Source organism: Phragmites australis, chromosome 7 (assembly GCF_958298935.1).
Source record: "Phragmites australis chromosome 7, lpPhrAust1.1, whole genome shotgun sequence".
Classification (NCBI taxonomy): Eukaryota; Viridiplantae; Streptophyta; class Magnoliopsida; order Poales; family Poaceae; genus Phragmites; species Phragmites australis.
In genome coordinates, this window is record NC_084927.1 from 4,723,718 (window position 1) to 4,736,341 (window position 12,624).

A 12,624-nucleotide genomic window follows, 5' to 3' on the forward strand; every position below is an offset into this window, starting at 1 on the left:
GTGCTATTGTGGTTGTTTAATTTGCCCTCTTGAATTGGCTGCCATTTAGGTTGTGGTCTATAATTTGGGATGTGGGAGCCTTCCTGGTAATTCCAATTGATCCAATTAATAGTTAATGAGCTAATGATTTGTGTTGTGATGCCTACCTGCATCACTTTGTTGATATGAATCAGAACCCTCTTGATTGAAGGTTTGGGATATTTGACTTATGTGTATCATGAATTGTTGGATTCTCACTTGTTCGGCATATGTGTAGAGACCTGATTTGTTACTTGGTGTTGTTTGTATTTTTCTCCTCTGCTTGTTCAAATTGCCGTGTAAGATTGGATCTAATTTTGTGATGGCAAGGACTTTCTAGGGGGTGTGAAAAACTTGTCCAGAAATTTTGTAGGACATTGGCTGGTCCAGTATAAACTAGTACCTATGTTGTTTCGCACTGAATTAAAAATTAGGGTTCTTGCCCGATGGAAGGTGTCAAAAGATTTGAGTGTCAGATCCAGTTGCCAGTGGTGCTTCATAAGGAGTGTAATGATGTTAGGTATGATGCTATCTCCATCACTTTGTTACAGCTCATAGTTTTCTGTCGGATTTCTCTTGGTATCAGCAGTTTAGCACTGAGAACTGTTTAGTCATGTTTCATAACTTCTTTTCTTTTAAAGATTCCATGTTTTAAAGTACAGATGTTTGCCAAGATCTCTGTTTTGTGGCTGTGGATGATCATATAAGTTAGCTCTCTTGCTCTATGATCTGTATTCTCTGATGCCCCCTATTTTACCTTAGCTGCATATGTTGATTAGTTTGCTTTGGCTTCATTCTTATTATTATTGCAAACAAATAGTCATCTTTTTTTAAGGTTTATTGTTTGTTCCCATATTGGTTTGGTTATCAAGCAATTTGGTAGATGGTTATGGTTTTGGGATGCATCCTGGCCTTACATTAGTACTCCAGTCACTTTTGTTTGACGTTAGGACATGCAATGCAGTGCAAATTACGTCAAACAAAATTGTATTGAAGGAGTATTATGTTTCGATGTTGTCTTTTCTTTACAAGTTTATCTGGCAATATTTGACGTGTTAGCTCGGTTGGAGCGAAGATCACTGTATGTTTGTTACGCTGGTTTAGTTTTGCTGCGATATCCTTCGTTGTGTCTAGTAATCCTTTAAGCTGCTATATGTTGTTCAATACGAGTGCTGTCTTTTGTCTTCCCTCTTTGCCAAAAGTCATTATCCTCTACTCCTACTTGCGAAGGTTCCCAAACTGAGAGGATAATAGATATCATCCGGGATTTGATGAGGTTACTCTGTTGTGCTCGAATAATCTCTGTTGCCAAAAAATTGGTTTTGACTGAATATTTTGATCAGATTGGTCTCAATGTTTCATGGAACTACTGAATGGACGACTATTGCTTATTGCTATGCTCTGGTACCCGTTTGATGTGTTCCCTAGTACTAGATGACTAGTGAACGGATGTCATCTATGAATGCAGAAGTGGGAAAGCCACGGACGGCAGGCAGATGCCGCGACCTTTTCTGAAAAGCTGAAGGAACTGTTCCAATATAAAAAGCTGAAGGGTGGTAGAGGACAACTCATGCGTAACAATCAACTTAATCAATCCTCGATGAGCTACTTTTTGAACTTTTTGATCAAATTTCTAATTTTTTTAAAGAAAGATTAGGCAAGGATAGACTAATAGAATTCATTTGATCAACCATTTGACCTAATCTAGACTTCGCATCAAGAGTCTACAAGTACTCAAATGCCTACCGCAAGCACTTGTGCCGACATCTCGAGATGCTTTGAAAACTTGTTTGCAATGGATGCATTGAGTTTCTACAAGAATCTCACCATCATATATAGGCACCAAATTATGCCATATATCTGAAGTAAGTTTGCGTTTTTTATTCCTATGTGAAAATCCTGCCATATATTTTAGGACAAGATCAATAAAAATGCATAAAACAGTGATAACAGCATCAGGAAAACAAAAACTGAGCTACTGCACTAACAGATATGTAATTAATTACTGCACTAACAGAACTTCTGCACTAACAGAGTATGTAATTAATTACTGCACTAACTGAGCTACTGCACTAACAGTAGCAAGATTGACATCACACTAAACCTCCAATTAATCTATAGTAGATGGTCAGATTCCAAATAGCTCCTCTGCAGGAATCACTGAGCTGATGATAGCTTCTAAGCACATAATAGTAAGAAAGAATTTTCTCTTATGCATTTTTCAGTTTTCAAAAGGATTAGGATGATCACTATATTTTAACTGTAAAAATTAGTATTGTTATTCGTCGTGAACTGGATCTTCCACTTGTTACAATAATCACTACCTATAGGAAGAAGAACACACTAATTCAACTGGATTGCTCAATAGACAATTGTCAAAATAATAGCAGCAGATTGCAATTCTTACCATGCGCTAGACTATTTGCTTGCTCATGAGAAGGAGATGTTGGGATTGGGGACCTTTCCACTGCTGTAGATGGGGACATAAGCCTTGTAGACAATATGAGCTTTATCCATGTGACTTTGTGGCCATTGGTGCTATCGGTGATCTGAACCTCTTTGCTGGTGGTGGCTTCTTCCGCTTCACCGGCTTTTCATTTTGCAAAACTAAATATTGTTTTCTCAGCTTACTACTCAATAGAAATATAGCATGCTTACAGATTTGTAAATGGAAGATCAATTACTAGATGATCTGAGCTTATGAGAATTGAAAAGAAAACAGAACATCCTATAATTGTTTGAAACCCGTCATAGACTAGCACTTCCAGTAATTATATGATTACTACAATGTAATTAAATTCAAGAAATCAATTTAGATTGAAGAAAAATGACAGGATGAAAAGGAAAATATGTGCATACTTGTAAATCCACTCCCTTCCCCTTCACTCCCTATGCAAATCCATTTCATTATCAGGCCGTTCGAAACGCATGAATAGATTGCTAAGTAGCTCTATACGTTCTTCCCCATCTCTATTTTGGTGGATGCGAATGATATCATATAGGATGCACAACTTCAAGAAAACGGGGGAAGAATCGGATCTTGTAGTGGTGATTATCCGGCACGAATCAAGGGAAGAATCGGAGGGAAGAGGCACTTACCGACGGGGAGGCGGTGGTGGCGAAGGGCAGAAGGATGAGCAGCAACGAAGGCGGTAGAGGAGGAGGCAGAGCCAGCATGTGTGGGTGGTGGACGGAGCACATTTGATGTAGGATGATGAGGGGTAACGACGGAGGGCGCGTCGACAATGGGAACGACAAAGGATGCGCCAGTAGGAGGCGACGATGCAGGCAGGGTGCTGTGGGGGCTAGGGTTCGCCGTGCTGGCCGCCTGCGCTGTGATGCTGTGGGAGAGGAGGCATAAGCCGTGTGCGGGATGCGGGCTTGCCGCGCCGCTGGGACCCGCGGACAACCCACATAGGCCTACTCCAATTAAGTAGATTGAGATGCGGGCCTATGTGGGCTTGTGGTGCGGGTTGGCCCAACGGTTTGGCGGCGTGGCCCATCCCATCTGCATCTTTAGCTAGAGGCGTGTTTTCACGAGATGGCAAGCTAAGCGGCGATAGCGAGCCAAGTTGCGAGGCCGCTGGAGCTGCTCTAATGGGGTAAAGCAGAAACTGGCTTTTCTGCTTCTTTAAGAAGCTAGCTTCTGCGGAAGCAAAACTCTTAATGCAGTGCTACAAAAACATGGTTTACCCACTCCCTCCCCAAAAAAAGAAAGAGAAATGAAGTCTTCGGTTGTAACATGGAAAGAATCACAGCCACTCAAAACATAATGATAAAATAAGATTTCATGTTTGTTTTCCTTTCAGATTCTTATGGAAAAAAGTCGATTCCATCGGAATTTCAAATGAAGTAGGCCAGCGCCTCGTTTATATGGAAGTAAACCATCTGTTTTCAAATAAAGGGGCCATCAGTTTTCTTTTAATTCTTTATACGCCAAAAGGATATCCGCAAAGGCAAAGCTAATAATGCTGCCGTACATGTGTTTTCTCTCCCCCGAGAAGCATGCCGTTCCTCCTTCCCGACAAGTGAAGTTTTCGAGAACGTGGCATGCACGTATTTCATTATGCCAGAAGAAGTTTACAACGATCTAGGATTACTAAGTAAATTTTGAATTATGGTTTTTACTTTTACAATCTGAAACTAAAATAAATAGATAATTTTTTATTATAGTTTTTTTATAATCCACTTATTGAATTATGGAAATTTGAGAAGTTGATTTCTCTTAACTTTTTATAAATTATGAAAGTATATTTTACTAAAATATCTATACAAGTTTTTTATAATTTACAATCCAAAAGTTTTTTATAATACAGCCTTTTACAATTCATAAACTACTTTTTAAAATCTTCAACTATAACAAACAAACTATAAAGAACCACCGGCATTAGCACCTCTCTGTTGAAGACGCGGTTGTTCCTTTCGCTCCCCATAATCTCGACAGCGTAAGCATGACCAATGAATCGAAGCCTTTTCTCCATTCGTTGGGTACCCTTTTGTTCCCACCAATCCGCTAAGTATCTGATTGCTGCGGCAACAAGCGATGGATTATATACCAAACCTCTCTGCTCGATCGCCACGAAGCTCATCAGGAGGTGGTCAATGCTTTCATCCTCTTGTGCACAGGGAGCACACGTAGCATCGTCGCGTAGGCCATGTCGCCGGTGTAACCTTTCGGATGTCCATCAGCGTCGGAAGAGTGCCAACCAAACGAAGCACTTGCAGTTGAGAGGAGCCCTTGTTTCCCAGAGTCGCGCAGCCCCGCGAAGCTTCATTTGGCCCATGAACAGGGCCTTGTACGTCGACATTTTTTTGGCCATGAACAGGGCCTTGTACCATCGCGAAGCCCTGTTATTAGGAAAATAACCCTACGTAGACATTTTCTTTTCCATCCGAGGCCAACAAAATGACCATTTTTTTTTGCTCCTATGGCCTCCACATTGTCTTGCCGTGCATCTACCAGTGGCCAGTGCTGAAGATGGGGACGTCGGCCTCTTTCCACAGGCTAGTCACGCGGTCGATTTGGAGAACCGGCTTCTTCATCCGGCTTGTCGTCACTGGAATAGCATTAGTAGTATTAGGTCACGCTGATTTTACGGTTTTTCTGTGTGGTCAAGTCTCTCTTATTTCTCAAGCTGTCTGATGTGATGTGTGCGGTGCAGCCGATTTTGCGGTCTCTCGGTGTGGCCATGTCTCTTTTATTTTTCGAGCCGTCTGATATGATGTGTGCGGTGCAGATATATAATTATAATTTCTGTATACTTGCAAATGCAACTTTCTGAAGGACAACACTCAGTCCAGCATTGGTTCACCTCACATTAATTTCTGCCTATTCATAATTTGTAGTGTTCTTCCTCACAATGCAACGTTGATTCACCTCACATTAATTTCAATTTGTTCATAATTTGTAGTGTTCTTCCTAACATATTTTTAACTGATCTATTAGATATACTTGGCCTCTCAGTGTGGTCATATCACTCTTATTTTTCGAGCTATCTAGCAGCTATTTTTTTACTGGACGATGTGACTTAACATAATAAATCTGGCAGCCTGCAACTTTCTATAAACTATAGCTGTCAAACTTTACCGTTGTTAATGACATAGCATTTGATATATCTTTAGTAGTACTCTAGTTTCCCTAATAATAGCACCTTTGCAATGGTATTTGGCAGCCCTTGATCCTTTTAGTGATATTTTGCAACACGCATGACGCATGCTTACGATGATACTATACAAAATAACTCCTGGGAAAATGGGACATGTTATTGAAGGAACACCAGTTTTGCTTTTTACCACCGAAAGAATATGCTAAAACTTATTATTCACTAGTGTATTCAATTTTAGAGCACTCTTTCCATTGCTGTCGCGTCACCTTAATTTTCCTCTCTTTCTTTCATGCATGTGAAATTATTTTCCTCAAACATGAATGTGCAACGACAGTAACTAAAATGGAGAAGTAACGGAGCAGCAAGGGAGGTGTAAATGGTGTCTGTACTGTGTCTGCACCCAATTGAACAGTCCGCAGAACTAAAAGAGCCAGATGACAAGAGGTAAAAGGCTCCAAGTTCTGACACAACTGGGACCAACAGTTCTGCGGTCATTTATGGATTTGAAAATTGAATCAGTCCTTAAAAATAATCATCTACTACCTTACATCCCCATCCACCACTTAAGCACAAAGACAGTAAGATAAACTAGAAACAAAACACATATTGGCTACTTAGCATTACAACTAGAATAAATAAATAGCAAGGCATAACATACAGGAACAATTTGCACATGGAAACATAATGCTCAATTGAACAGCTAATACAAATAATCACATGGACTCAGATGCATTCCACCTCCAAATACACAGGGAAAAGAAAACTATGGTATGTAGAGCGCACCGATGTTTTCAACTAGACTATAGTAATGTCATCTTGGACTGAAAATTAAAAAGGGGGAAAGAGTTATATATTGCTGATAAATGTGCATGCGTGCGTGCGTGTGTGTGAGAGAGAGAGGGACTCACTGCTGAGAATAAATCCCTGCAGTAAACTCTGAGCTTTGTCAGCCTGCTCGGGGGTATCAGATATTCGAACAACTTTCTCAATGACATCAGGTCTATCTTCAGCAAGCGTCACAGTGGCACCAGACATCTGTTACCAACGAAGAGTTAGAAGGTAATAGTAGTGTAGAATTTGTCTACCCTGTGTTACTAAACAAAAATTCAGGATGTACAGCACCTCAATTATTTGGGCAAGCTTGCTACCAGCCCTCATGGTGAGGCTTGCAACAGCACTCTTTGGTATGACAACTTCTAATGTGCTTCTAGTCACTAGAGGAACGGCCAATCTGATGGAGGACAAAAAGGGGTCATGGAACAATCAAACATCAGAAATAATTGCAGGCACACAACCTTACCGTTTTGCAGTACTTTGCCTGATATCATCACTAATGTTGCTACCTAGCTCAAATGATCCACTTGCACTGCCTCCATTATCCTGCAATTCAAAATGGCATACTGCACGGTCCAAACACAATCCCTGTACATCATGCAAGGCAAGCTAGAAGGGTAACATGAATCGCAACTGACTATTGCATACTGCAAACATTATGCATCATATTGTACAAAAAAACTCCCAAGTTTATTGATTATTTATAGCCTTGTTTTGTCAGGCAGAAATGTAGGATGCAAGGTTGCTAATGATAGTCAACCAACAGTCGACCCCTAGATGGGGCACAACTGGACACATTTGGAGCAGATGAAATGTCGAAAACTTGGCGGCCTAAATTAAAGATGAGAGATTTACGTGGATGTGCAGCAAAGAAGAGATGCCAGTGGTGAATTTACTCCAAAGAAAACCACAGTTTGCCTTATGGGCATCTTTTAAACTGTGATTTATGAACATCTTTTCCTAATGGCATCAAGGGAATTATTTATACATCAGAGTTACCTTCGAATGCCATGAAGTTGTCAGTTGTGGTGCTTGTTGGTAAGACGCCATTGGAAAATCATTTCCCTGGTATGGTCCTCTAGGCGAGCCCATTGCTGGAGAAATGGATCCATGTACATTACTGTTGCTAGCTTGAATAGGACCAGACATCTCACGGTATAGGTAACTCCTTAAATTTGTAGTTACTTGCATAAGAGCATTCCGAGCGGTTCTAATCCCTCCGACAATCTGCAAGAACATTATGTGCTCAACCGCCAGAAAAATGAACTTGAAACTCAAAACAATATAAAAAATTGTAGTCATGCATGTGAACAAGAATGTCATATGAATCTTGTGATAACATTTGTAATCAAAAGCTCCTTGCAAACCAGCTAGTGGTCCGAAGTCATGTGTAAGTATGAGGTATATAGGTCAACTTCGGGTTGACTTGGAAAGGAAAAATAGTCACTAGACCTCCAATGTGTTCTAGCTTATTCACAAATAAATCACAATTTAAAACCCTCCCAAGTCCCAACCCACAGGAACAAACTCCCAAAACAATATGTATAACCAATTAATCATATAGGTGTTTGCATCTGAATTACCATGTACTTAACTTGCTAAACAGTCAAAAGAGCAAAAATGAAATCTTTTCTGGGAATCAAGACAAACCTGTATGAGTTCATCAGACTCTAGAGAGCAAGATGGAAGATCCTCTCTTGGTAATATCTGTACGTTTGCACTAGTCTGTCTCTGTATATCAGATAGTGATCCATCTCTTCCCTCAAAGCAAGCAATTTCACTTGAAGGTACAAGTAGTCTTGTTGTGATAATGTTATCCTTGTCAGGGCCAAGGTCTACAATATGAGTTTGGATGTGCAGCAGTGCTCCCTGAGCTGGGAAAAGCTCATGGTCTGGGCCCTATATCAAGAGGAATAAGTCCAACATTTTGAAAAGCTTTCAAATTTAACAACAAAAAATTGAAAAGTTTTAATACAGTATTCAAAACCAGGTATTTTCATTCAACATTACAAAAAATCAGAACTTAAAAAATACAAAATTAAATATTTTGAATCTTAAATTTCAGATTTTGATTATGAATTTCAAAACATGAGTTAACATTTCATATTCAAATGTTTAGGTTTAATTTTTGAAGTTATTTTTAACATTTCTTTGCCAAGTCAGTGTCACGTCATCAACTGTGTGACCACCACGGTGGTGAAACCACTTCCAAAACCACCTGGGGGGGGGGGGTATTTAGACGGTATTGAATAGTTCGAGAGGCTCGATACCTGGTTTCATACTTCGAGAGGTTATCTAGATGAACATCAATACTTCAGGGGGCTAAGTAGACTTATTCCATATCAAATTATGTACATGTTAGCCATATAAAAATGAGCCCTTTAGGAGGAGAAAAGCATTATCAAAATTCAGTTAAGAATGATAGTTAATGCAAATCACTAGTAGACAGACACTTCCGAAGTAAAAAAAAAAAAGGATATTTCAACCAAAGGCAGACTAGAATATTTGAACTGAACAGATCCAAAGGTAGACACAAATCATTACAAAAAGTCAAATTAAGGTTGCATGCTGACACTGCTGTCAGGTAACTTTTTTCATCTAGGGGTTACCCTCCACAAATCTTAGGGAAGGTTGACTCCTGTATAAAACCATAACTCAAACTAGACAACCAAATTGGTATCTCATAGTTGATTTAGATGTTAGACAACTTCCTTGAAAATGAATAAATATAAACAACTAATTAATTCCTTATCAAGAACAAAGCACAAACTAATTAGCTGACTCTCAACTATCAATACTTCCAAAATTGCTCGAACATGGTAGATCTTAGTTAAGAACCCAGTGTAATCTTAGTTAGTGAACCAGGAATTCTACTAAGATTAGTGAAACAATCAGTTTGCTTATTGAAGAGAGAACAGCAATAACCATCTGAAAAAGAAGCTTTAGATGTAATTGTCACAGTCGATGTCTAATCTATAACAGAAATGGTATGTTAATTTACAGAAAACTGTAATACTTTAGGTCTTGGATTAGGTCCTGTGTTTCTTATGGCCTAGATTATTTTATTACTTGCTGTGGCTTTCTGCATCTCTAGAGCAGAACCTAGCAAGCATGTTCAAACAGTTCCTTCAACAATTTGTCTTGTCCATTACCATTAGTAGCAGCTAAATTGGGCTGTTCCTCCATAATCTTGTGATGCTTCATAAATAATATATTTTTTTTAACGGAAAACTGTGGGAGAGTCCTCCACAGCATATTTCAAAATTGTAAAATAAAAACAGCGGGTATGTACAGGTGGGAAGAAAAGCAGAAAGAAGGGGCAGTTACATCACAAATAAATTACAGATGTTATGCACAGATTCTTTTGCTTTGGTATATGGGATGTTTCGAATGGTACATTCCGGTAGCAGATTGGATTAAGATTTTCACTTCAAATCATTTGGAGCATTAATGGCTTAATGCACTGTATATAATATAGCTTTGGAGATTCTCATGATATCAATACACAACTAAAATGCATTCAAAGTCAATTTTGCCAGGGTTAAAAATTACCACTTTTGTGCATTTTCCATGGTTGGAACATATGTCATTAAAGAAAAACTAGAGCACCTAAGAGGAACTATGTGCACACCCAATTCGAGCCAGAGAAGTGGATAAAAAACGCCCAGGTTCTCTAATAGGACTCGAACCTGGGTGGTGGGTGCATACACCCATACCATCAATTGAGTTACGTTCAGTTCCTAGTAACATACATCATTGTACTTAATTTATACATTGCCCTCGTTTTTACCTAAAATAATTGAATTTTCCATGCCAGGAATATAAAGCCCACATAGGAGCGGTATAACAAATACTGAGGAATGTTGGGCTAGAATGTTCCTAGATTATATTCTCAACCACATCACCTAGGTATCGTTAAGGTGCAGATACAAGTTAACATATGGGAAGCAAAGAAGTATAGAATTGTGCAATGCACGCCTGGTTTACCTCTCTCGATGTGACAATTACTACCCTTTCGTCAGAACCAACAATAATATCAGTAAGCTTAACATCGACACCAACATCTGCATGTACCACCGCCCTTCTTGGTGAGACCATCACAATCTTGGCGGTCAGACTGGCCGACCCCACGGTCAGATCGTGGGACCCAAAACTCTTTGTATGATTCTCGGTCAGACCGGGACTTGGTTCTACTCAGCATATGAGAATATTTTATAAAGCGGTATGACCGCCTGAAGGGCCGGTCAGACCGCCATTCTCAAAAGAGTAATACTGCTCTGGTTCATATACAACGATCAGACCATCGCCTGGGCCGGTCAGACCACTAGCACTCAGAAGCTCCCAAGGGCAGTCTTTTCGACGAATTTTCTCAAACTATAATTTTCAACTCTATATGAAATGCAAGTTTGAGCAATTTGGCACCACAGAGACCTTAAGTAAACATACATCAACCCCTCTTAATAGTACGGCACTTATCAGAGCCAGTTCCTGTGCAGTCGCTAGTGCGACTGATTAATCGCGTGGTTTAAGCAGTCGCACTAGCGGCCGTCGGATGCAAAGCAGGCAGTTGAGGTCCGCGCGTGTCACGACCCAAATTCTTAATCACGCGATTAATCATAATCATGCTTTTGAAGCATTATGTTTAATTTTTGCATAATTATAATTCGGAATATTAATGCATTAGTATGAAATCATTTGGATGAGAGAAAGAAATACGGGAGAGAAAAGGATTAATTTCGCAGCGAAAATGGACACACTGACACCGGACCATCCGGTGTAACACTTCTGGAAATTTTGTACACGTGTCAACTAAAAAATTATCCAGTGCTACCCTGGACTTGATCATCGGAGCATCCGGTGAATATAGAAGTGTTTTTCTGACTTGTGCAAATAATGCTCCGGTGCGGCCAAGAACACAACCACCGGATCCTCCGGTGAGGCATGTTTTTCTGAGTTCATCCATTCAAACTTTCCTTGAGCTTTAACTTCTCAACATCTCAACCAGTGACTTCTATGAGCTACCTAGTGCTAGAATTTCACAAGTGTGCATCAAACCAAGTCTAGACTCAACTAAGTCAAGCTACTACTCTTAGCCCCTCTTTATAGTACGGTCAAAAGACTAAGAAAGGAGACCTATACTATTCTAAGTGTCATTCATCTCCTTTGTGACACTTAGAACTAGAATATCCTTAATCTTGATGCACATGACCTTTGAGTACCCAAATATCATTGTATATTAATTTTTTGATTCCCTTCAAAACAAATTGTTAGTCACAATGATACGATTGTCATTAATCACTAAAACATTTACCAGTTACCTAGGGGCCTAGATGCTGCTACAATCTCCCCCTTTTTGGTGATTGATGACAACACAAATAAGAGTATGGAGATAGAAATTGAAGTACACCCTATCATGTTAGGCAATGACAGCAAATAACAATATAACATGCTAGAATAAATAGAATTAAGCACACAAGAAATTAAACAAAATAAGATGACAGACGAAACACATCGATTAAGAACCAAATGACCTGTCATTACATCAAAATCCAAGAGATCCAACAAGCCAAACCTAGCTACCCAAAAGCTAAACTAGACTCCCCCTGAAACTAGAAAGCTCTCTAGACACTCAAGACTAGCTATTTCTCTCCAAAACTCCCCCTAACACTAGACTCTCTCCCCCTTTGGCATCTAAGCACCAAAAAGAGAACACATCTACACATCTGGAGCTAGAGGAGACGAGGGAGCTGACGTTGCCGAAGAAGGCTACACCACGAACGGAGAGGCATCGGACTCGGAGGTGGATGAAGACAACATAAGCTCAACGTCACTGTCGTCAGCTAGAGAGGACGCTCCTGTTGCAGTCTGACTCGGCACTGTGTTGACATTCTGGGCGGCCATCTCCTGGTCGACCTGACTGAGCACCTCTCGAAGAGTAGGATCTACCCCATCAACCACAGGCTGCGAGACAGCTGGAGGCACAACAGGAGGCTCCTGAGCTGGAGCTGTCGACTGTGGCGAGTCCTCGTATTAGAGAGGTCCAGTGGGTAGAGGTGACATCAGTGTAGTAAGCACTGGCCTCGAAGACGTCCCGACAAGTATCAGAGAAAGTACTCCAATGGAGAAGAGAGCTGACAGGGGAAAGTCTGACCCCGGAGTAGTAAAT

At 40.2% G+C, this 12,624-nt stretch overlaps 1 protein-coding gene across 1 annotated transcript; it reads right to left on the reverse strand.

Moving 5' to 3' along the window:
* Positions 1–4,606: 4,606 nt before the first annotated feature.
* LOC133925359 (RNA-binding KH domain-containing protein RCF3-like) lies at positions 4,607–10,556 on the reverse strand. The gene is made up of 8 exons (XM_062371310.1): positions 10,446–10,556; positions 8,109–8,357; positions 7,458–7,685; positions 6,925–7,004; positions 6,747–6,855; positions 6,533–6,659; positions 4,979–5,075; positions 4,607–4,787 (listed from the first exon to the last, which is right to left on the reverse strand). Exons 1-8 carry the CDS (start codon positions 10,554–10,556, stop codon positions 4,607–4,609), a joined length of 1,182 nt encoding a protein of 393 aa, XP_062227294.1.
* Positions 10,557–12,624: the final 2,068 nt, after the last annotated feature.

Bases quoted from the DNA above. Each gene is read 5' to 3' on its own strand.
- LOC133925359 (XM_062371310.1), bottom strand. From the start codon at position 10,556: ATGGTCTCACCAAGAAGGGCGGTGGTACATGCAGATGTTGGTGTCGAT. The intron at 7,686-8,108 runs GTTTGTCTTGAT...ATGTTCTTGCAG, and splicing joins AGTCTGATGAACTCATACAG to ATTGTCGGAGGGATTAGAAC. The intron at 5,076-6,532 runs GTGAGTCCCTCT...ATGCTATTCCAG, and splicing joins GCAGGGATTTATTCTCAGCA to TGACGACAAGCCGGATGAAG.